At 36.1% G+C, this 21,851-nt stretch overlaps 1 protein-coding gene across 1 annotated transcript in view; it reads right to left on the bottom strand.

Moving 5' to 3' along the window:
* The window catches only part of PARD3 (par-3 family cell polarity regulator), a gene marked incomplete at its 5' end in the record, with an annotated part of 523,272 nt that overhangs the window by 251,511 nt on the left and 249,910 nt on the right, over nucleotides 1-21,851 (bottom strand). The window contains 5 exons of the mRNA XM_079699052.1: nucleotides 1,605-1,775; nucleotides 3,086-3,274; nucleotides 15,320-15,358; nucleotides 17,710-17,838; nucleotides 20,471-20,610. Of these exons, the coding sequence (XP_079555178.1) occupies nucleotides 1,605-1,775; nucleotides 3,086-3,274; nucleotides 15,320-15,358; nucleotides 17,710-17,838; nucleotides 20,471-20,610 (668 nt within the window). The remainder of the gene's footprint in view (nucleotides 1-1,604; nucleotides 1,776-3,085; nucleotides 3,275-15,319; nucleotides 15,359-17,709; nucleotides 17,839-20,470; nucleotides 20,611-21,851) is intronic.

Below are 21,851 nucleotides of genomic sequence, written 5' to 3' on the forward strand. Positions count from 1 at the left end.
AATAAATAAATAAATAAATAAATAAATAAATAAAATTTATAAAAAAACAAAAAACATCAGTTAATGATTTGGAAACCAATAAAAATTATCATTCAAGAAAGCCAATCCAGGGGCTTCCCTGGTGGCGCAGTGGTTGAGAGTCCGCCTGCCCATGCAACACGGGTTCGTGCCCCAGTCCGGGGAAGATCCCACATGCCGCAGAGGGGCTGGGCCCGTGAGCCATGGCCGCTGAGGCTGTGCATCCGGAGCCTGTGCTCCGCAACGGGAGAGGCCACAACGGTGAGGGGCCCGCGTACCACACACACACACAAAAAAAAAAAAAAAAAAAAAAAGAAAGCCAATCCAGTAGCCTACCCTGAGGGATTAGCATTTATATTTATAATAAGAAAGTAAATATTTTACTTCCCACAGTTTTCCACTCTGTGGTTTTTAAGGTGACACTGTTCTCTTGTTGTTGTGGAAACTAATTTGTTAATTAGCATTAAGCCACTCTCCATTTGGAAAATAAAAACAAGTGTAAAAATAAGTCTACGGTCAGTAAACTTTCAAAAACTGGTCACCTCTCCACTGACTACCCACTGAGCTCAAGGCAAAATCCTATTGTATTAAAGGATCGGATGAGCCATCATCGACGGCTTGCTTTATATATTAAACACAGATTTTAAAATTAAGAAAAACACCTAAGCAGTTTAGATATACTTTCCAGTTTGTACCATTTGCTTATCATTTTCTCTTAGGTGATTTAAAAATGTGAGGAGTTGAGCATCAATAAAAACAAAAACGACAAACGTTATACTTTCAGCAAGCAGGTCCCACCTGTTTTCTAGAGGTGGCACATACTTTATAAAAATTCTTTGAAAAAACTTTTTTTCAGGTTCTAATATTAATTAACAAATCTGTATATAATTACCTTTAAATTCTCAAAGGCCCCGCTATGCAAGTCTACTTGGTATGTTTTTACTATTTGGGAAGACAGATGCTCACACCCTTTGGGAGAGGAAACCTTCCCACCCATTGCCTGATTACAGACGGCAGCACATGTGCAGAACCCACTGTGGCTTTATGCAGGAGATACCACTGAAAAGGCAGCCCCTCCGGAGGAAAATACTCAGCCCTACAGTGAAGGAGAAAGGGGGCCAGGGGGTAGGAAGGGGGGCTTACACTTCTGACAATGTCACAGGAGAAACAGACTCTCCCCTGTGAGGGGCTTTACAAGAGGCACCCATTTTAGGTAAGCAAGGGAACAAGCAATCACTTCAATGTTTCTCCCTCCTGGTTCAACACTGCTGAACAGAAGAGGAAGTGCGGGCTCTGAGCAGGAAGGCGTGGCCCTGTTTCTTGAACCCAGCTAAAGGTGCCTTCGAGATCCCAGGGTTATCTGTTGAGGTGGCAATAGAAATATTACTGCACACTTAGGGATATTCTGATCACAGAATTAAGAAAACAAATCACAATCCACTGACAGTACAATAAACTCTAGCCAGCAAAGATAATTGAGAGTCTTTCAAGGTAAAGCCCCTGGACCTGCCATTCTTGGCCCAATGTTAGGGAAGAACTCGGTCCTACGACCATTTCAGATGCCTTTTGTCTTTCTCATTCTTTACCTCGGTGCCTTTGGCTATTCTCCTCGCCACAATGAGCTGGATCATTCCTCGCTTGTTCCCTTCGGTGGACATGGACCTCCGGAGGGTTTCCATGGCATCCTGGTTTGTCTTGCCCAACAGGGATTCTCCATTCACTGCTATCAGTTGGTCGTTCACTCGAAGCCTGCCATCCTGGGAAGGAGGCAGGTTAAAAATAAGTGCCATTAAATAGTCTGTGATAAAAGAAGCTGCTTTCCCTTTCGTTAAATAAATAAATAAATAAATAAAAACAAAGCAAAAAGAAAAAGAAAAGGGCTTTAATACTAATGGATTATGCCCAATTGAACACCAGCATAATAATGTGTAAGCGGCCCTTGCAGCCTGTGTCTACTTCAATCATTTATACATTTGTAAATCAAGTCATTATCATAATCTGTTTACCAAAATAGCATACTAATTCATAGGACACAAAGTGATTACTTTCCTGCTTCCAGAGACACCCAGAGAGGTTATTTACACCCAGAGAGGTTACTTACAACATCAAAAGCTCCTGGCTATTAGACAATTGCAGAGAAGTGCCCCCTTCACAGACAGCCAGGAAATTTTCTCTAGACTGGGAAACAGGAGAAGTGACCCATGGGAGGGGATGAGAGGGGAGGGGAAGAGAGTAACCTTTCCAGTAGGTTAGCTCTGTGCCAGAACCTGAGCTAAGTCTTTGCAGAGATATCTCCATTTCACTGTAATGACCATGGGCTGTGAATTCTGGGAGACCAAAAACGGGGAGTCGAAGATATGAATTCCTCTCAGTGAGAGATCACTGAGATTGCACTAGTTGTTTGATCATGTATGGGGTATTAGGAAGAAAACAGAAAACATTTAAGTGTTACAGGGTATCAGAATACGCTACCCCAAAACACGCCACTTTGGCATGGGGATTATTTTAGCGGAAGGCAACTGAGAAATGGCAGACACAGGAAGGGGGCTCTGACCTCCCTGCTTCTGGCTGAATGTGGGCATAAAGCTCTCCTTGTGAAGGTGCCCCCTCTCTTCTCCAAAACCTGGAAGGGGAGAATGACCCTCACCACCAGAGACAGAGGTGCACTGAGATGAGCCTACAAAATAAGCCTTTTCTACCATCGGTTTCCTTCATACATTTACCATCCCACTATTTACCACACCTGGAAGTCCGAACCCTCTTTCTTTGTCTAATCCCTACTCCACAATTTATCAGCATTTGCTAAAATGGTATATAAGCTTCCAAGTCTAACTGCTTCTTTAGGTTTTCACTTTTCCTGTGGAGCCCCCATCAATCAAATTTGTAAACATTTTCTCCTGTTAACCTGTCTTTTATCAGTGTAATTCACAGGCCACAGAAACAGAATCTAAGAGGGTAGAGGAAAGAATTCGTCCCTACTGCTTCCATGTTTCCAAAATAAGAATAGGGCCGTAATTAAACATTTTTGTGAATGAGCATAAGCTTGATAATGTTGACGTTTGCTTACTTTAGATGCTGCTCCTCCATTGATAATGGACTTGACGAAGATTCCTAAATCTGCGTGGTTCTCCTTTGACCGGTTACCTTTGACACTGACGCCAAGACCAGCAGATCCTGAATCATTCAGCGGAACTTCAAACGTCAGAAATTCCCTGGTGCCATCAGGTGTGAGAACAGTATCCTCATCTTCTGCTTTCTAACAGGAAACAAAATCGTGCATTATATTCCAACATTTCTTTCTGTTATTTTTAAGGACTGCTAATGAGCAGTTCTTTAATCATAACAGGCACAGTATCTCCACCAAAGTTCCACAACAAGATCCATGATAACAGCGCATCTGCACCCCCTCCAGATGATTCCTGGAACCAGCTGCTAATATTTTTATGTGGTACTTGTTTCAATATTGAAACAAACCTAAACCAGATTCTGAGAAATATAGGGAAAAAAATGTAGCAGAAGGACTAAAGTCATGTAGACTCAGAGTTTTGGTTTGTTTTTTTGTTTTTTGTGGGGTTTTAGAAAATCTCTTTATATATTCTAAACCACAGGAGAAAAACAGTAATAGCAGGAAATCAAAATAAATAAATGTCATTTTTCCCTTGTTTTTCACTAGAATTTTCAATGTTATTAATAGTTTAATGTTCACTAAGGGTGCATCATTTTATTCACAAACAGTAACAAATCCTGATGATACAAAGTCAGCAGAAAAAACGGTATTCATTTTCAGAGAGTCACTAGAGAGTTTTAATAACTTCGACATCTGTGAGACAAAGTAGAGATAAACAACATTAGAGAAATTTTTTTCCACAGTACTGTATGATACATCTACAGCTGGGGATATTATTCAAGCAATATTTAATTAAAGAGTTGTATATGCCGGCTTTGACTTCGAAATTGTAGCCATCGAGTGCATAAGGAGACTGTTGCAGAACCCGACACATTTGAGACACACGCACTTTTGCTCAGCTCCCCTAAAACAGCAGGGAGGAAATGAATGCTTCAAGTATAACCTGATGGAAGACAGTGAGATAACATATAAAAATGTCGGACGCCGGAAGAGGAAGCCATCTGCCTTCTGTAATCCTCTTCAGGGATCCCAGCTCTACACTGGCCATCTCCAAATAGATGAGGCCAGAATTCTTTATCAAATTCAGCATTTCATTTTATGTCACGTAACAGACATGTGGCACAAGCTCTTTGAATCACAACTAAATGCCTCATCTAGTCCTACAACTTTTTCTCCTTTTCTTTTTGTAATTTTGGAACATTTCTCCAGCATCCACCTATTCATTCAAGCTAGAAATATCAAATTACACTTGAAGAATGGTTCAACATCTAATGGTTCAACATCTAATAGTACATAATTAGGCTGGAATATAACGCATCCTTTAAAGATTGCACTTTTAAAGAATGTTCAATTACACACATGAAAAGCTATTGCAGAGCAATGGAAATGTAGGTAGACTTCAGTTTTTTTCTTTGTCTCTCAACACATTTTTTAAAATTTTCTAATAATTATCAAAATTAACATAATAATGATAAAATCATTTTAATATTAATTTTTAATAATAATTTGGAGATTTAACATGCAATCTCAGATATCTCAATTAGATGAAATAATTTTTGGAAGTACAGAGTGTATCAGTAAGAGATTTTTTAAAAATATTATCATAATACAAAAGATACGTTATTTTTAAATCTCCAAATCCATAATAACATGATTTTTTAAAGTTTCTAATTTACTAATATTCACTGTTCACATTCTTTGTGCCATCTCAAAAGATAGCCTCACAGTTATCAGGACAAGGTGTGTTTTAAAAAAAATCATTAATATGTTAAAAACAGGAAAACTATATATATAAAATAAAGAATATTACAGAAAGAACAACTTGAAAAGATACAGAGGGATAGTATGTTAACTATACAAAGTAAATACATTTCAGTATCAAAATCAAAATAAAGCCTATACCTGCCCATTATAAAAGCCTTTTTTAAATTTTTTTATTTTCTATTTTTTTGCAGTACGTGGGCCTCTCACTGTTGTGGCCTCTCCCGTTGAGGAGCACAGGCTCCGGATGCGCAGGCTCAGCGGCCATGGCTCACAGGCCCAGCCGCTCCGCGGCATGTGGGATCTTCCCGGACCGGGGCACGGAACCCGTGTCCCCTGCATCGGCAGGCGGACTCTCAACCACTGCGCCACCAAGGAAGCCCCTATAAAAGCCTTTTTACACTTAAAATATTCCTAGAGAATAATTACAGCTCAAATAAAATCCATGGATTTGGGAGAAATAAACATTAAATACTCATATCAAAATATTAACATCATATTTACTATGACATATTTACTATTGACATCATATTTACTATACTATCTTTTTTTTTTTTCTTTTCTTTTCTTTTTTTTTTTTTTCTTCTGCGGTACACGGGGCCTCTCACTGTTGTGGCCTCTCCCGTTGCGGAGCACAGGCTCCGGACGCGTAGGCTCACCGGCCATGGCTCACGGGCCCAGCCGCTCCACGGCACGTAGGATCTTCCCGGACCGGGGCACGAACCCACGTCCCCTGCATCGGCAGGTGGACTCTCAACCACTGCGCCACCAGGGAAGCCCTATATTATCTTTATATACTTGTTTTGCTCTTAAAATTTTATTTTCATCCATATGGTTCAAAACAATTCAAGAGTAGTAAATAAAGACCTTGTGTGAATGGATACAGCTACTTCAATATAAAATCTATTTCTGATGTTTGAAATACAAAATAGTATCAAAACATGCTACAGCCCCTCCTACTTTAAATTCAGAAGTAACTGAAAGACAAAATTCACTCTGTGAATCAGAATCAGTATTTATATTCCTGGGAAAGTTGCACTTGAAAAGACACGGAAACCAAAGATAGTCCTTAACTGGGCACATTTAGATCTGATTATTCAGTACGTTTATTTGCCTCAAATCTGGAAGGTTCTTAATTGTCACTTACTGATTTATATCTTGTTTGGCTTTTTAACGTTTACTGATTTTGACATTACCATAATGTTTTACAAAGGCTTAAAATTCTCATTTTTCTTCTACTTGAAAAATCAAGATAAGGAGCTGACTGAATATATGAAGAGAAATTTTAATCAAGTTCGAGTCACTTCCTGACGTGCCCTGCTCTGAACCTGTCTTAAAGGAGACTGTATTCTCCATGGGAAAGTTTCATTTCTTATGAAAACAGCAGACGGGAATAATATTCTTTTTCAGCTTTCTTATCAAGTCTTAAGTCATTATTATCATTAAAAACATTTAAGTGAGAGATTGTACTTTTCCTTTGATATTGCATTATCAATCTATTTGGCTCTTGACATAAGACTGAAATTAATTCCAACTTTGAGAACTTAATTATCTGGCAGCAAAATGTTTAAAAAAATTTGCTCTTTAAAAACCATTTTTAAGGCTACTTTATAGAGAATTTTTCCAAAATCTTACTATATGGGGATCTCTTCATTCTGATATAAAGGAGAAGCTAATTTTCTATCACCTTCGATTGTTACTCCATCCAGATTCTGTACTATCTCAACTGTTTCTTGAGTCAAGTTCTTTCTAAGGAAACATGATAAATATTTTGTTTCCCTTTAACTTGCTCCTCAAGCCATTTGGACATGAACGTCACTCAAGTGCACATTATGTCCCTCATGTACAGACATGTATGTACCCCAAGTGATTTTCTATCAGTGCAACCTGTCATGTTTTCCCTTGGCCATTACTCCATTGGCATTTTTGCCTTCTTATATCCAGAAAAACAGGGCATTTTTGCTAAGCATATTAGAAGCAGAGAACCTACTGCATGGGCAGTATGAAAGCTGTTTACTTTCCAGCTATCCTCAGAACAGCAGAAAAGATACACACATATCTGCAGCGAGACAGAAAAACAGCCACAAATGATCAGCACTAAAGCCCAGTCTTCCTTCCTCTCCAAACAAGCCCCAATTGCTAAGGGGAGACAGCTGGCCCACAGGCCACTCTAAGTTTGCAGTTAATCTGCAAAATGGGTAACAAGGAAGTAAAAGTTGATCATATTACGTGGCCGAAACATAATCGTTGGGCAGAGATCAGTGCTGGGATGGGGATGACAGGCTAGGAAGGAAAACCTTATGATGGATCTTAAAAAGCAATTATGCCATCATATTCTCACACTTAACACCTGTTTTCATACAAGTTAAAGAGAAAATACACTTATTCTATATCTAGAGATTAAATAATATGCAGGTAGAGCAGACAAATGATAACAACCATTTACAGTTTTAATCAAGAGGAGGATTTTTTAAATAGAGAAGTTATTGTGTTTATTTTTTTGCATAAAGGAATAACCCTCCAGTTTCTTTAAGCTATATATTTTAATTTATCCCATATGTGAGATGAATGTTTATGCATGATATTTGTGTTGATAGTTTAATTATTCTTATTAGCAAAGTTAAAATGCCACATCTGGCTTTATTGTGCTCTTTTCTGATTTAAACAGTAGACGTAAAATAAATAACATTTAAAGAATTTTAAAATGTTTTTGCTTGATGCTACAAATTCTGAGGAAAAAAAAAAGGTTTTGTACAGTTGTTAATCTGTAATGTGAAGCCAGAAAAATCCTTACTCAATCAAAGAAATGTCACACAAACCCAAATTAAGGGACATTCTCAAAGTAATTTGCTCTTCAAAAGTGAAAAGCAGGGCTTCCCTGGTGGTGCAGTGGTTGAGAGTCCGCCTGCCAATGCAGGGGACATGGGTTCGTGCCCCGGTCTGGGAAGATCCCACGTGCCGCGGAGCGGCTGGGCCCGTGAGCCATGGCTGCTGAGCCTACGTGTCTGGAGCCTGTGCTCTGCAACGGGACAGGCCACAACAGTGAGGGGCCCGCGTACCACAAAAAAAAAAAAAAAAAGAAAGAAAGAAAAAAGAAAAGAAAAGGTAAACTGAAGAAATGTTCCAGATTAAAAATGACTAAAGAGGCATGACAACTAGATGCCAGGTGTGATCCAAAGGATTTGTTTCTTATGTATTCGTTCATTCGTTCACATCTGCACACCAGGAAGGACACTAACTGAGACAACGGGTAATACAACACTGTTAAGTCAATGTTAATTTCATGGCTTTGGTAACTAAACATGATTACATAAGAAAATGTCCTTGTTCTTATTAAAGATAAAACTACCCTATGATCTAGTACACACACTAAAGATTTACAGATAAAGGGGAGTTACGTCTACAATTTATCTCAATTCTGAAAAAACTTATATAGTAGGAAGGAAAGGAGGAAAAATTACAGGGAGGGGAAAGCGGGGGATGGAAGACAATTACATATCAAATGTGGCAAAATATTAACAATCGGGGGATGTGGGAGAAGGGTATACTGGAGCTCCTTAGGCTATTCTTAAAACTTTTCTGACAGCATGATGTTTTAGAATAAAAACTGCACGTAGTAATCAATCCAGAATAGTTTTGCTATATCTAAAACAGTTCTTATTTTAAAAACAGACATTACTACCAACATAATCTTTAAAATAACTTGAGTTCAATAACAAAAAATATCATAGAATAAATTTTAAAGATATTAATTTTTACCACTATACTACAAAAGTAGGACAATAAAAAATAACTAAGATATGTTCCCCAAAGGAAAGTACACCAAACATTAGGAAATCCTTAACTTATTATAGTAGAAGTAGGGAATTTCAAATGAATCCCCTAAAAACTGATAGAGATTCACTATACAAAATCATTACTATTTTTGTAAGATCATGAAAATATTATTCTATCCCAATCTTGGAATAAGATTGTTTTAAACTAAGTTTGAGTCATTTGAATTGAAAAGTATTTCATTGAGTCATGACTTTAAAATAAGTTTGAATATTTAAAGCACTAGAAACAGAACACATTTTATAAAATTCTTTGTGGTAATAGCAACATTTGATGCTCAAAACCAAACTATTAAGGTCAGCATATGATTAGTGTGTGACAGTATAAATCTTCAACAAAAACTCAAATTAGAGAATTTTGTACTCTTTCATCTGTGTTATCTAGGATATTGAAATTAATTTACATTACAGGCCTAAAGAAATGTCTGATGATCAGTTTATCCCAAATAACTTATACAAAGTTTTGGATGAAGACGTAACAAACCATAATTCAGTCCCCCATTTGGGGCTCCTTATTTGCTTTGATTTGACTATTTTTCCCAGCTTTGTTGAGATATATTTGACATATAACACTGTAAATTTAGGGTGCACAGAGTGTTGATTTGGTACATTTATATATTGCAAAATGATTACCATCACAGCTTAGCTAATACACCTCCAACACACCACAAAATTACCATTTCTTTTCTGTGGCAAGAACATTTAAGATCTACTCTCCTAACAACTTTTGAGTATATAACACAGTATTATTAACTATAATCACCATGGTCTACATTAGATCCCCAGAACTTACTCGTCTTATAACTAGAAGTTTATACTCTTTGACCAACATCTTATTTTTTAATACATTTATTTATTTATATTTTATTTTTGGCTGCGTTGGGTCTGCATTGCTGCGCGCAGGCTTTCTCTAGCTGTGGTGAGCAGGGGCTACTCTTCGTTGTGGTGCACAGGCTTCTCATTGCAGTGGCTTCTCTTGTTGCGGAGCACGGGCTCTAGGCGCGTGGGCTCAATAGTTGTGGCTCGTGGGCTCCAGAGCACAGGCTCAGTAGTTGTGGCGCACAGGCTTAGTTGCTCCGTGGCATGTGGGATCTTCCCGGACCAGGGCTCGAACCCATGTCCCCTGCATTGGCAGGCGGATTCTTAACCACTGCGCCACCAGGGAAATCCCAACATCTCCTTTTTTCCCTCACTCTCCTGGTCCTCACTACCACCATTCTTGTCTCTGTTTCTATGAGTTTGGCTTTTTTAGATTCCACAGGTAAGTGATATACAATATATATATATATGTATACACATAACATGTATGTGTGTGTATACACACACACACACACACACACACACACACATATATATATATGTACACATACATCTTTATCCATTCATCCACTGGTGGACATTTAGGTTGTTTCCACATCTTGGCTATTGTAAAAAGTGCTGCAATGAACATAGGAGTACAGATATCTCTTCAAGATCCAGATTTCTTTTCCTCTGAATAAATACCCAGAAGTGGCATTGCTAGATCATATGGTAGTTTTATCTTTAACTTTCTGAGATAACTCCACACTGTTTTCCAGTGGCTGCACCAATTTACATTCCCACGAATAGCGCACAAGGGTTCCCTTTTCTCCACATCCTCACAACTTGTTATCTCCTGTCCTTCTGATGACCATTCTAATAGATGTGAGGTGATATCTCATTGTGGTTTTGATTTACATTTCTCTGCAGATTAGTGATGTTGAGCACCTTTTAATGTACTTGTTGGCCATCAGTATGTCTTCTTTGGAAAAATGTCTATTCAGTTCTTCTGCCCATTTTCTAATCAGATTGTTTATCTTTTTGCTATTGAGTTGTAAGTTCTTTGTATGTTTTGGATATTAACCCATTATCAGATATATGATTTGTAAATATGTTCTACTATTCCAGAGGTTGTCTTTTCATTTCATTGGTTTCCTTTGCTGTGCAGAAGTCTTTGTATTTGATGTAGTCTAATTTGTTTATTTTTACTTTTGGTGTCAAGTCCAAAAATTCATCACCAAGACCAATGTCAATGTGCTTACCCCATATGTTTTCTTCTAGGAGTTTTATGGTTTTGGGTCTTACATTCAAATCTTTAATCCATTTTGAGTTGGTTTTTGTACACAGTGTACAATAGAAGACCAGCTTCATTCTTTTTCATGTGACAGTCCAGTTTTCCCATCACCATTTATTGAAGAGACTACCCTTTCCCCAGTGCATATTCTTGGCTTCTCTGTCATAAATCAATTAACCATATATGTGTGGGTTTATTTCTGGGCTCTCTATTCTGTTCTATATGTCTGTTTTTATGCCAGTATCAAACTGTTTTGATTACTATAGCTTTGTAATACAGACAAATCAGGAATTGTGATGCCTCCACATTTTGTTCTTTCTTAAGATTGTTTTGGCTATTAGAGATCCAATAGATTCAATATGGTTTCAGTGAATTTTAGGGTTTTTTTTTTCCTATTTCTGTGAAAAATGCCATCAGCATTTTGACAGGGATTGCACTGAATCTGTAGATGGCTTTGGGTAATATGGACATTTTAACAATATTAATTCTTCCAATCTGTGAGTATGGAATATATTTCCATTTATTTTTGTCTTTTTCAATTTCTTTCATCAATGTCTTACATCATTCAGTGTGCAGGTCTTTTATCTCCTTGGTTAAATTTATTCCTAAGTATTTTATTCTTCTTGATCCTACTGTAAATGGGACTGTTTTCTTAATTCCTTCAACTGTTTTCTTAATTTACAGTAGGGTCAACATGGTAGGCTTTACTTGATATACCACAACCATTAGTTTAATAAGTCTATGACCATGCTTATTGACTAGCTCATTAAATTTCCAAATCAAGATTATAACCTGTCTGAAGTTAGCTTATCAAGATGCTTCCTGATCTTCAGGGAGGGTCCTCAAATCTCCTCAATGTATCCTTGCAGTTTCTACAGGGAGATCTCACTAACTCTTAGAATGAATGCTGAATTCTTGACATTTAAGCATGTTTTATGTCTTATCCGTATGGTCTAGTATCATCTCTAAACACTATTATTTTCTAAAGCCCTACTTCTATCCAGTAGCTCTGAATATGTTTTATGTACAATTATATTCTTACATGGATCTTACCAGAGTTCTTGGGGGCCTTCCTAAGCAGGTTTGCATAGTTCTTTGAAGCCCAAAGAAGAAACTGGCACTTTGGTAAGTCAAGGCCTGATAGCCTGTAGGTAAATTCACTACTTCATTGTGATGGTTACTTTTGTGTCCACTTGGAAAGTGTTGTTGGATGAGATTACCATTTACATTTGTGAACTCTGAATAAAACAGATTGTCCTCCACAATGTGACTGGGTCTCATCCAATCAGAAAACAGAACAGAAAGACAGGCCTTCCTGAGCAAGGGGGAATCCTCCGGCAGACTGCGTTTGGACTTCATCGGCACCATGGGCTCTGCAGGTCTTTGCCTGCTGGCCCACACTGCAGATTTGGACTTTCCAGCCTTTATAATCACACAAACCAATTCCTTAAAATAAATCTCTGTCTATATATCTACACATCCCATTGGTCCCGTTTCTCTGGAGAACCCTAACTAATACACCCATGTATTGTCTTGTCCAACCTGGACATCCACAGGAATAAACTATCAAGTGAATAAACTTTTCAAAGGCAAACGAGTTTGTTCAGGACATGGAATAAGTGAGCTTGAGCCTCTGCTAAATAATTCAGCTTTTTGTCCAATTTTGAATGGATAGACAACCTAAAACTCAGTAGGGTTTCTAGTTGCCCACTCTCACTAATTAATACAATATTTAGAAGATGTACAAGAAAACTGCATCTCAGATATTTAAAAGGTCTACCAACTATTGGTACAGCCCTACTCATCTACCTAAACGTCCTTTTTAAAAATTTCTCGGACTTAATCAGTTCTGGGAGTCATTGTGATAATCAACTAACAAACAAACTAACTGAGCTTGAGGACATTCCATTCTCAAAGTGCTTACAATCATGGAAAGCTTAAGTAATATCAGAGAATTTTGTGACTTGAATAAATTTAATGATTTGCCATCAAAAGACAGAGAGACGCAGAGATCCTGGAATTCAATTTTTAAATTATAATTTTAACATGAAGCCTTTAACAGCCCCAAATGGTATCACCTAGCAGGAGCAGAAAGAGAGGCCCAGATGTGAGAGAGAAAAGAAAGAACAAGAAACCGAAAAGAAAACATTTAGACAAAAACAAAAACAAACAAACAAAAAAACTGTACTTTCTTTAACTTAGCTTGGAAAACCCTTATCAGAAAAAAATTCCCATTTGTAATTGCAAGTCAGACACACATACACATATATCATCTCTTTTGTTAAGGTGACTGAACTGTCATTTGCTCTGGCATGCTATCAAGAACACAAAAAGCTTGTGTGTGAGGAGCGGAGTAGAACAAACCTAGACATCCTCAACGGAATACCACATTTAAAGCCAAAGCTGCTTCTTCCCGTTAGCGATTGAAAACTTCAGAGCTAATCCTCAGTCTCCTCACAAGGACTGACTAAATGTTTTGAAAGAACACACCTATCTTTACTGCTTATATCATCATTTTCCATCTCAGATCATCTTAGGCATAAACAGATATAGTTTATGTGTGAAGTCATTTGCTTTTCCAAAAAAGTTCTATGATAAGATTCCAAACACCAAAGAGTGGTTCTTCATCCAAGGATCACGTTGCAAAATGCCCTTAGCATTTATCTTGCAACTCTTTCATGGTGTGGTTATTGCTCTGAAAGGTTTTTAATATATATAAACAAATCTATCAATCTACTCTCTGAGGACATTTGGCTTTGTCATGCTGGGACAAGCATTTACTTTCCAAAGTTAACAGAAATTTTTCACATATTTTCTCAATACTTTTTGGTATGTTTTTAGGTTTAATTTCATAATTAACTGGGATTTATTTTGGTGTATGGTGAGAAAAAGGAATCTAACTTTTTAAAGTGAATGGCCAATTGTTCTAAACACTAAACAAACCACTCTTTACCGCTATTTTGAAATGTCTCCTTTAACAAACATGCACACACACGTAAACACCGGGACTGCTTACATCATCAATGTGTTTCAATGATCTACTTGTCTGTTCCTATAACAATATCATGCTGTTTTAAGTATTTTAGCTTTAAAGTACATTTTGCTATCATTATTGTCTTTTAAAATAAATCATTCTTGTGCCCCACTTGACTCTTCAGAATCAACTTGTCCAATTTCCCCTCACCTCTCAACATACCCGCCATCACACCACACACATACACACACACACACACACACACACAAATACTATTGTGATTCTGATTAACTATCACAGACCTATTGATTTAATGGGTAAAAAATGAAGGCTGTGAATTTCCTACAACCTGTACTTATGAATGTGTAATGTTCTCAAGGTTGTTTACCGATTTTCCTCTGAGGTCTGATTATTCATCCATTTTTGTAATGATGGAATATTTGAAAATAACATTTTGTTTGTTTATTAGGTTCAAAGTTGTCTGGTTATGAATGTGTCAAGAAAAATTAAATTATGTAATGCTATTATTAGTGTTAATTATGTTATTCAATTTCTTCATATTCTTACTTTATCTATCTAACATGCCAAATTTTGGAAAAACATGTATTAGCATCACCCACCATGGGTATGGTTTTGCTAAATTTTCATTTTACTCACAAAGGTTTGGGAATGACATGTGTTTGTGCTGTGCTGTTTAATATATAAAAGATCCTGACTGCTGGAATTTCTACTGGATGATATCATGTGTCAATATAAAACACCCTCTCTTTTTTCCCCATGCAATGCACCCACACAAAAAAGAAGATAAGTTCAGAGACTGATATGGCAATCCTTACTTTCATTATGTTAGTACCACCTGTTAGTACTCAACTTATTCCTTTGTTTTCAGCCTGTATTAAGATTTATCTTCTAAACACCTATTTTTTGCTTTTTAATCTAAGCTGTGAAAACTTACTTCGGTTAGGAGAATTAGCCCCTTAAAATACACTATAATAACTGATAATAAATAACATTAAATATAAATTATTGTGATAATATGTTTAGTCTAATTGCTGATATTTTATTTTTCATGTTTATGATACATTTTTATTGTATTTTTAGCCCTCCCTATTTTTTCTATGCCTGAATTGTTTTCTTTTTTCATTTTTGTAGCCACTTATAGCACTTCACAACTCATGAAGTCTATATATAGATAGCTAGATAGACAGACAGATGTTAAACTACGAAGCTCACCAATTTTGCTCCCTCTTAATATGCAGGAGAATAGGAAAGTCTTTAATGTCTCTTTTTTATCCCTGTCTGATCAAAAATAATCACAAAATATTCTTCATTTGGGGTAGTAGCAATAAGTCACTTAAGGTAAGACCACTTTGGGATTTAATAAATCTTTGTATATTAGGATCTATTATGAGCCAAAAAAAGAGAGGACAAATAACTTCATAATTAATTAGTAAGAAGTTAGTTCAATTTATCTTTCCAACATCTCTGCATCCTGCAAAAGACAAAGCTCTTACCGTTTCTTTTGGAATCTGCATCTGGCCTGGCTCTGCATTCTAGAAGAATTGAAGAAAAACATAAATACAGACTGACCAAAGCCATCTTCAACACACAGGGACACAAAGCTTTACTCTCAAGGAAAAATTGTTTGTTCTTAAAATCTACAAAATATATAGAGGGTGATTATATTATGGCTGATATATTACTCTGTCTTGCAAACTTTCACTGATGTGGTTATATTATCTTATGTGTGTGTATGTGTGTGGGCGGGGTTGTTTAAAAAAATTGTTCTAGATGTAAATTTTTACTTGCTTATTCACAGTATATCATGAATTTATTATTGGGAGGAAAACAAATCTCACGAAATTGCTTTTCTATTCCTGGCACTGTTTCTAATTTTGTTTTCTAATTTTCCCAACTAAGTCTAAATTATAAGGTATATTGTCATTTGATAGCTAGACCAGATAATAACAGTCTGAACCACAAGCATTATACTTTACAATATTACACAGGTTATAAATGTGATTTTTTTCATGTATTATAGAGTTTTAATTAATAGATAGTTACAAGGTTGACTTATTAAAAAAAAAGGGCACCTATTGATAAAAGTATTTTGTTTGAGACACAGAATTTAAACACAGACACCCCAAACAGAGGAAAAGAGCTCTGTTAATTGGATTGAAAGATCATTTTCAATGCACTCCTTTAAGTTTTCAGAATTTTCTTTCTTTTAAACCTTGAATAGCAGCTGCAACGTGAATAAACTGACGGCCTACTGGCTCACTCCTTAATGAAAAGCTCACAAGCAATAAATTAAATAACCAAGAAAAAAAAAAAAAAGGAGGCAGCAGAAGGGGAAAACAGAAGCCTGGAAGATCAAAATTGGACCAGAAGAACCTGAATAACCTTAAGCTGGTCTGTGCTGGCACTAACTCGGGAACGGCTGTAAGAGCAGTGTTTAAGCTTTGGCAACCTAATAATGCCAACTATCACCCAGGCTCAGACACACTGAGGAAGGACTAAAGCTTTATCGCATCTAAAGCTTCGTGTCTTTTTAAATTTTTTTTAACTGCTCATTTACAATTTAATAGAGACAACTCCAGATTTAGGATCAGGTGGCATTTAAAGCACAGAATTGGATAACAGTGGGGGGAAAATGGAAAACCAAATTTAAATTGAGAAATAATGCATTAAACATTTCTAAATAGAAATAAAGAAGTTTTCATCATTTCTCAAAATCTACTTAAAACACAAGTGTTCAGTTTTCAGCCCTATCACCATCTGAAATTTCCATGAAATCACAGTAAATTGTCAGTGTGTGTGTAACCAAGAGATGGGATATTCCCAAGACTAAAATTTATCTGTTTTATAATAAAAGGAAATTTTTATTAACCATGACACATCCATACTTGAAGGATTAGCGTAAGAGAATTAGGGCAATCGGACAAATTTGGGAACTGCGTCCCTAAAACCTACTGCGTCCCTAAAACCACTCTAGTATATACAGATTCATTATTGTTTAGATAAAGCTAAAAGCTATCTGAAAGACAGGTCAAATGTCCTAAAATGACCCAACTAGAATCTGTTTTGAAATATTTAAAATACCACTTGTACTTGAAGTAAAACAATTTTCCTACCACATCAAAACAAAAGATAAAGGTGATTCCTCCAATTATATTATTTCTACACATAAATGAAACCTACCACTTTTTGCAGAAAAACATTAAGAACTATGTCAATTTAATATACAGATTTCATTCACACAAATACTATGTAAATACTCCTATCTAATATTTAGATGCACTGACATATGTATAAAAAGTGAAATAAATAGTTTGCAAACAAATGCCTTTTCATTTCATTTATGTCATTCTAAATAATGTCTATGTTAGGAATTAATGGCCCGGGGGCTTATTGCAACTCAGGTCTTTTTACTTTCAATAAGAGTATTTAATTAAGGTCCTCTTTTTCATACAACAGTAAGCAAGCATCTTTATTTGGCTTAGCTACACGTACCATGAAAACTTGAAATATGAAAATTTGTCATATGTAGTGGAGAAGATGGCAAGCTTTCAACAACAGCCTTTGAAGTGACAGTTATGGAATAATCGACATCTCTGTATTCAATCAGTCCATCTAAAAGCGTTCAGTAATAAACATTTGCTGTCCTAGAAAATATCCCTGCAATCTGATTTTCAAATACTCTTGCACTCAACATTGTGGATATCTGTTTCCAAAACAGAAGAAATATGAGGAAGGAATGCTTGTATTATGCTAAGGCTGAAAGATATATAAAATATAGAAACTGCTTGGAAAATCTCTTAATAAACACTGGCCAGCAGGTCACTAGCCCAGATCCCTGCCTCATGTGCATCAGAAACCTTTCATCTGCTCTGAATTTACACACCAGTTCCCTTGGGTGGAAGGCATCTTCTTGGCGAAAGACCAGAAGGCTCACGGTCCCTTCCATCTTGGTGCTTCTCAATAGGGAAACAACTTCCTCCTGGGATTTGCCTGCTAGATCAACTCCATTTACCTAAAACAGACAAAAAGTTTTCAGCTGCAATACTGGGCAAACAGATAACAAGAGACGAGACACACATTCTAGAACTGATCATGTCTGCCATGGAACATGGTTCATTGCGTGGTACCTTCTGCCCTGATCTGATAACCACCAGGCTGCTGGGGCTAATAAAGAAATGCAGACCAGTTACCTAGAAGTGAGGCAGGAAGCAGTCAATCCTTCAGGTCTTATCAATAAACCAAAAGCACAGCCACTAGTGCATTAACAAGTAATCAGAGATACAAATATATCTACAACGCCAAGTTAACACAATACTTCCTGGCTTTGAACTGGGATATCTTGATGCCCTTGTGCATCACAGATTTCCTTACACCAAAATAAGAAGATGCCACCCTTGCAGAAGACAGTAAAAACACACTAAGAATATTTTGGTAAAAACATTTTAGCTTTCACTGAAATTTTACAGAAAATTAGGATGATAACTTTTTAATCCCTAAAAAGCAAACACTGAAGAAGAATCTCTACTAAATAATATTTTTGGAGGGCTTGCAGTATTTCACTTCAAGATTTTTCAATGTTTTAAGAAAAAAAATTTTACCAGGAAAAAAAAAAAAGAGATTTGAAAATACCACTTCCTGGGGAATCTCATCATTTTTGTAGAAAGTAGAATATGATCAGCAAGCACTACATATTTAACAGAAATGAGAGAGGAAATTTCTCTTTCAAAGTATTCTATATTACTCTCTTTAGACAGAAATAGCATTTGTCTAAGGCAATTAAATATATCATTTAAATTGTAATATCAAAACTTTCCTGTAGTGTTAATGTTCTGGAACCTTTCCCCCACTGAAAACCTTCTTATATAGCTCAATGCATTACTATCAAGGGATTGTAGGAAATAGGTCAGTAATAATAGGTTCAAAGAAAGCAGAACTTTTCTAGATAATTTTTAAAAATTAGTCACTTGATACTTGATTTAAATATAGGCTTGCAAATATCCAGATACTCAGAAAAACTTTTTGCCCACAGAACTGCTGATATTGTAGAAATACAACCAAGGATACTAGAGAGGTAGGTTTAAAATACGCCTGAGAGCTACAGAAGATAAAGCCTAATTCTGAAGAGATACAGATCGCAGACCCTTCCATTCCTCAGAAAGAAAAGCAAAAGCCTCTGTAATGTGTCACAAGTAAAGTAATTACATGATGAAAGGGAGACACAAAAATAAAGCGATTACCTTTAGCAAGGAAGAAGGGCGGGGGCCCTGCAGGGACAGAGGGGGAGGAAGAGGACGGACTTTTTTATGATTTAGAGGCAAACATAAGCTGATACACTTCCTAAATGAAACAAGCTACAACTACAAACGGGGGCCCAGCATACCCCACTTACAGCCCGAGGACAAGAGGCCCTTTCTGGAAACAATACCCTAAACACAATTTGTACTTAAATCTTCCCTTTTACTGGGCGCCTCTATCACTCTCCCTTTAAAACATGGTGTCATGCAAACAAGACAAAGAGGAAAGAGGAAGAATGAAGGAATCTAGGCCCAAAATGTAGACACAGGAAAAAATCTGGAAGCTATTCCTTTGCTCCATTACTTTTCAAGAAATCTTTAGAATAAGAGCTGGAGCTGGAGAGTTCAAAACTACATATGAAACGACAAGTTAAGAAAAAAGGATAATGTCATAAAAATTTACTTTAACATTAGTACTTGTTTTTTTTTCTTAATTTAAGTATAGTTGATTTACAATGTTGTGTAAATTTCTGCTGTACAGCCAAATAATTCAGTTATACATACACATACATTCTTTGTTTAAATATTCTTTTCCGTTATGGTTTACCATGGGATACTGAATATAGTTCTCTGTGCTGTACAGGAGGACCTTGTTGTTTATCCATTCAATATATTTAACACTAGTACTTAAATGCTAGTTAATAATTATGAAACACAGTGCCTGCCGCTAAAAATATAGACTATGTTTTCTAAAGAAAACACTAGAAAAACCACTAACAAAGTATCCTCTTTCTCCATCTTTCTCCCCTTTATTTCTACATGCACAACATTCACACAAACTTCATATATAAGAAATTATGTATCTTTATGTATGTCAAAGATAGCTTCAAAGACCAATGAACCGAATGAAACCCATGAGGTACAGAAAGGAAATTTTGAAAAACTATTTCTTTTTTTTCCTGACATTTGATTTTTATGTCTCAATTCATTCTCCACGCTGACATTTCCAAATTTCCTTGTTCTTCTCATCAAGACACACTGTTTTCATTTACTTCATTTGTCTCTGCTCTGATTCCAGAGGAGATAACATTTCTATACTGCCAGACATAAATTTAAAGTCATCCAGAAATATAACCTAACAGACACTGTACTTACATAATGACAAATGTTATGTTATCTCATAAACCAAATGTCCAAGTAACTAAAAATTTATGAGTAAACTAAATGAAAAGACATTTCTCATCAAATAACACAGAGAAATGTAAAAGTGAAGCAGAAATACTATGTTTTAGGATGCATACTTCTGCTAAAATATATAATTTAATTTCATATTTTATGAAAATGTTAAAAAGACTCTGACCCTTGAAAATGGAACTTTTCAAGAATTATGGAACATCTGAAGCCACTCACCTCTATGAGTCTATCTCCCGCCTTCAGTCGGCCATCTTGGATGGCAGCCCCTCGTGGGAGGATGTTTTTCACATAAATTGGAGCTGAGCCACCTATTGTCACATCCCGGGAAGTGATGCTGAATCCCAAACCTTCTGTACCTGAATATATAACAGAAAAAAAAAGAGAGGTAAACAAAATGAGATATCTTGAATTTCACAAGTATATCATACATGAAGGATTTGTTATTATTCTCTACCTCAACTTGATATTTTGTAACTTTCACACTGACCTACACATTTAATACTTTAAAAGTTGTAAGATTTTTCAACATAGACTAAATTGTGGAAGGTTTAAATGGTATATATATCAAAATTCATTAGTCTAAGAAAAAACGGGAACCTAGTCAGATGAAAATAATATACAAATATGCCTGCTGAAAGTTTTTTAATTCGTCTAAATATTTGATTATGAAAATAAACAATTTCTCTATGCAAAAAAAAAAACCTTCTGTTAAAACCCATAGTATCTCAAGTATCAAGTATTACTGTGCAATAATGGTATCCAGATGTGAAGGGTAAGCAGTAAAGAAAAGGAAGAGAACAAGTCCAGGGAGATGGAAAAGAAACAGTGAAATGAGAAATGTTTCTAGATACAGATAAAAGAACCTCCCCAAACTGACAGGATGAACCATATTATCTTTGCCTAGTTCTCTTCTAGTTCACCTAAATCCTACCGTTTATATTTCTCAAAAAAAAAATAAGGCAAATTACCCATCTGAGATCATAGCTACCAAATCTGAGGATCACCATATGATGTTTAAAGGTACTGAAACCAATGAGGCATTTGTACTTTACTGTGCTAGTGTATAATTTCAATTCCAGGCTCTTTGGCAGCTTTCTCGACAGGGACCCTTATAAGCTCAATACAGTGAAAAGGGTTAAGTCACTGAAACCAACATGCAGGGAGCCAGAACAAGCCAAGAAAAAATGTGAAGATAATGATAAATTTCTAATGAATCAACAGAATTTTTATAACGCTTCCAATAATGATTCATTTCTACCAGAGCTTTTAAAAACTATATTAGGTTCCATTCCAATTAAAATGATCTGAGGACAAATACTTGCTCAATAAAGGAAGAATAAAGAGATATGTAAAGGTGAAAAATCTACAGAAGAATTCATTAATTTGATGCAGCACTCGTTAAAAAACTATAAGTCAGGGTATGAATCTCTAAGTAAACAAATATGGGCAAATAAACATGAATAAAAATGTGGGTTAAAGAAGAAACAAAGTAGAAATGATGAAAACACAGTACATGTAACAAAAACCTACTGTAAATATTCTCAAATTCAAACAAAACATTCATTTACTTCAAGTCTGAAATCACTTTAATGTGCCT

Source organism: Hyperoodon ampullatus (genome assembly GCF_949752795.1).
Source record: "Hyperoodon ampullatus genome assembly, chromosome: 3".
Lineage (NCBI taxonomy): Eukaryota > Metazoa > Chordata > Mammalia > Artiodactyla > Ziphiidae > Hyperoodon > Hyperoodon ampullatus.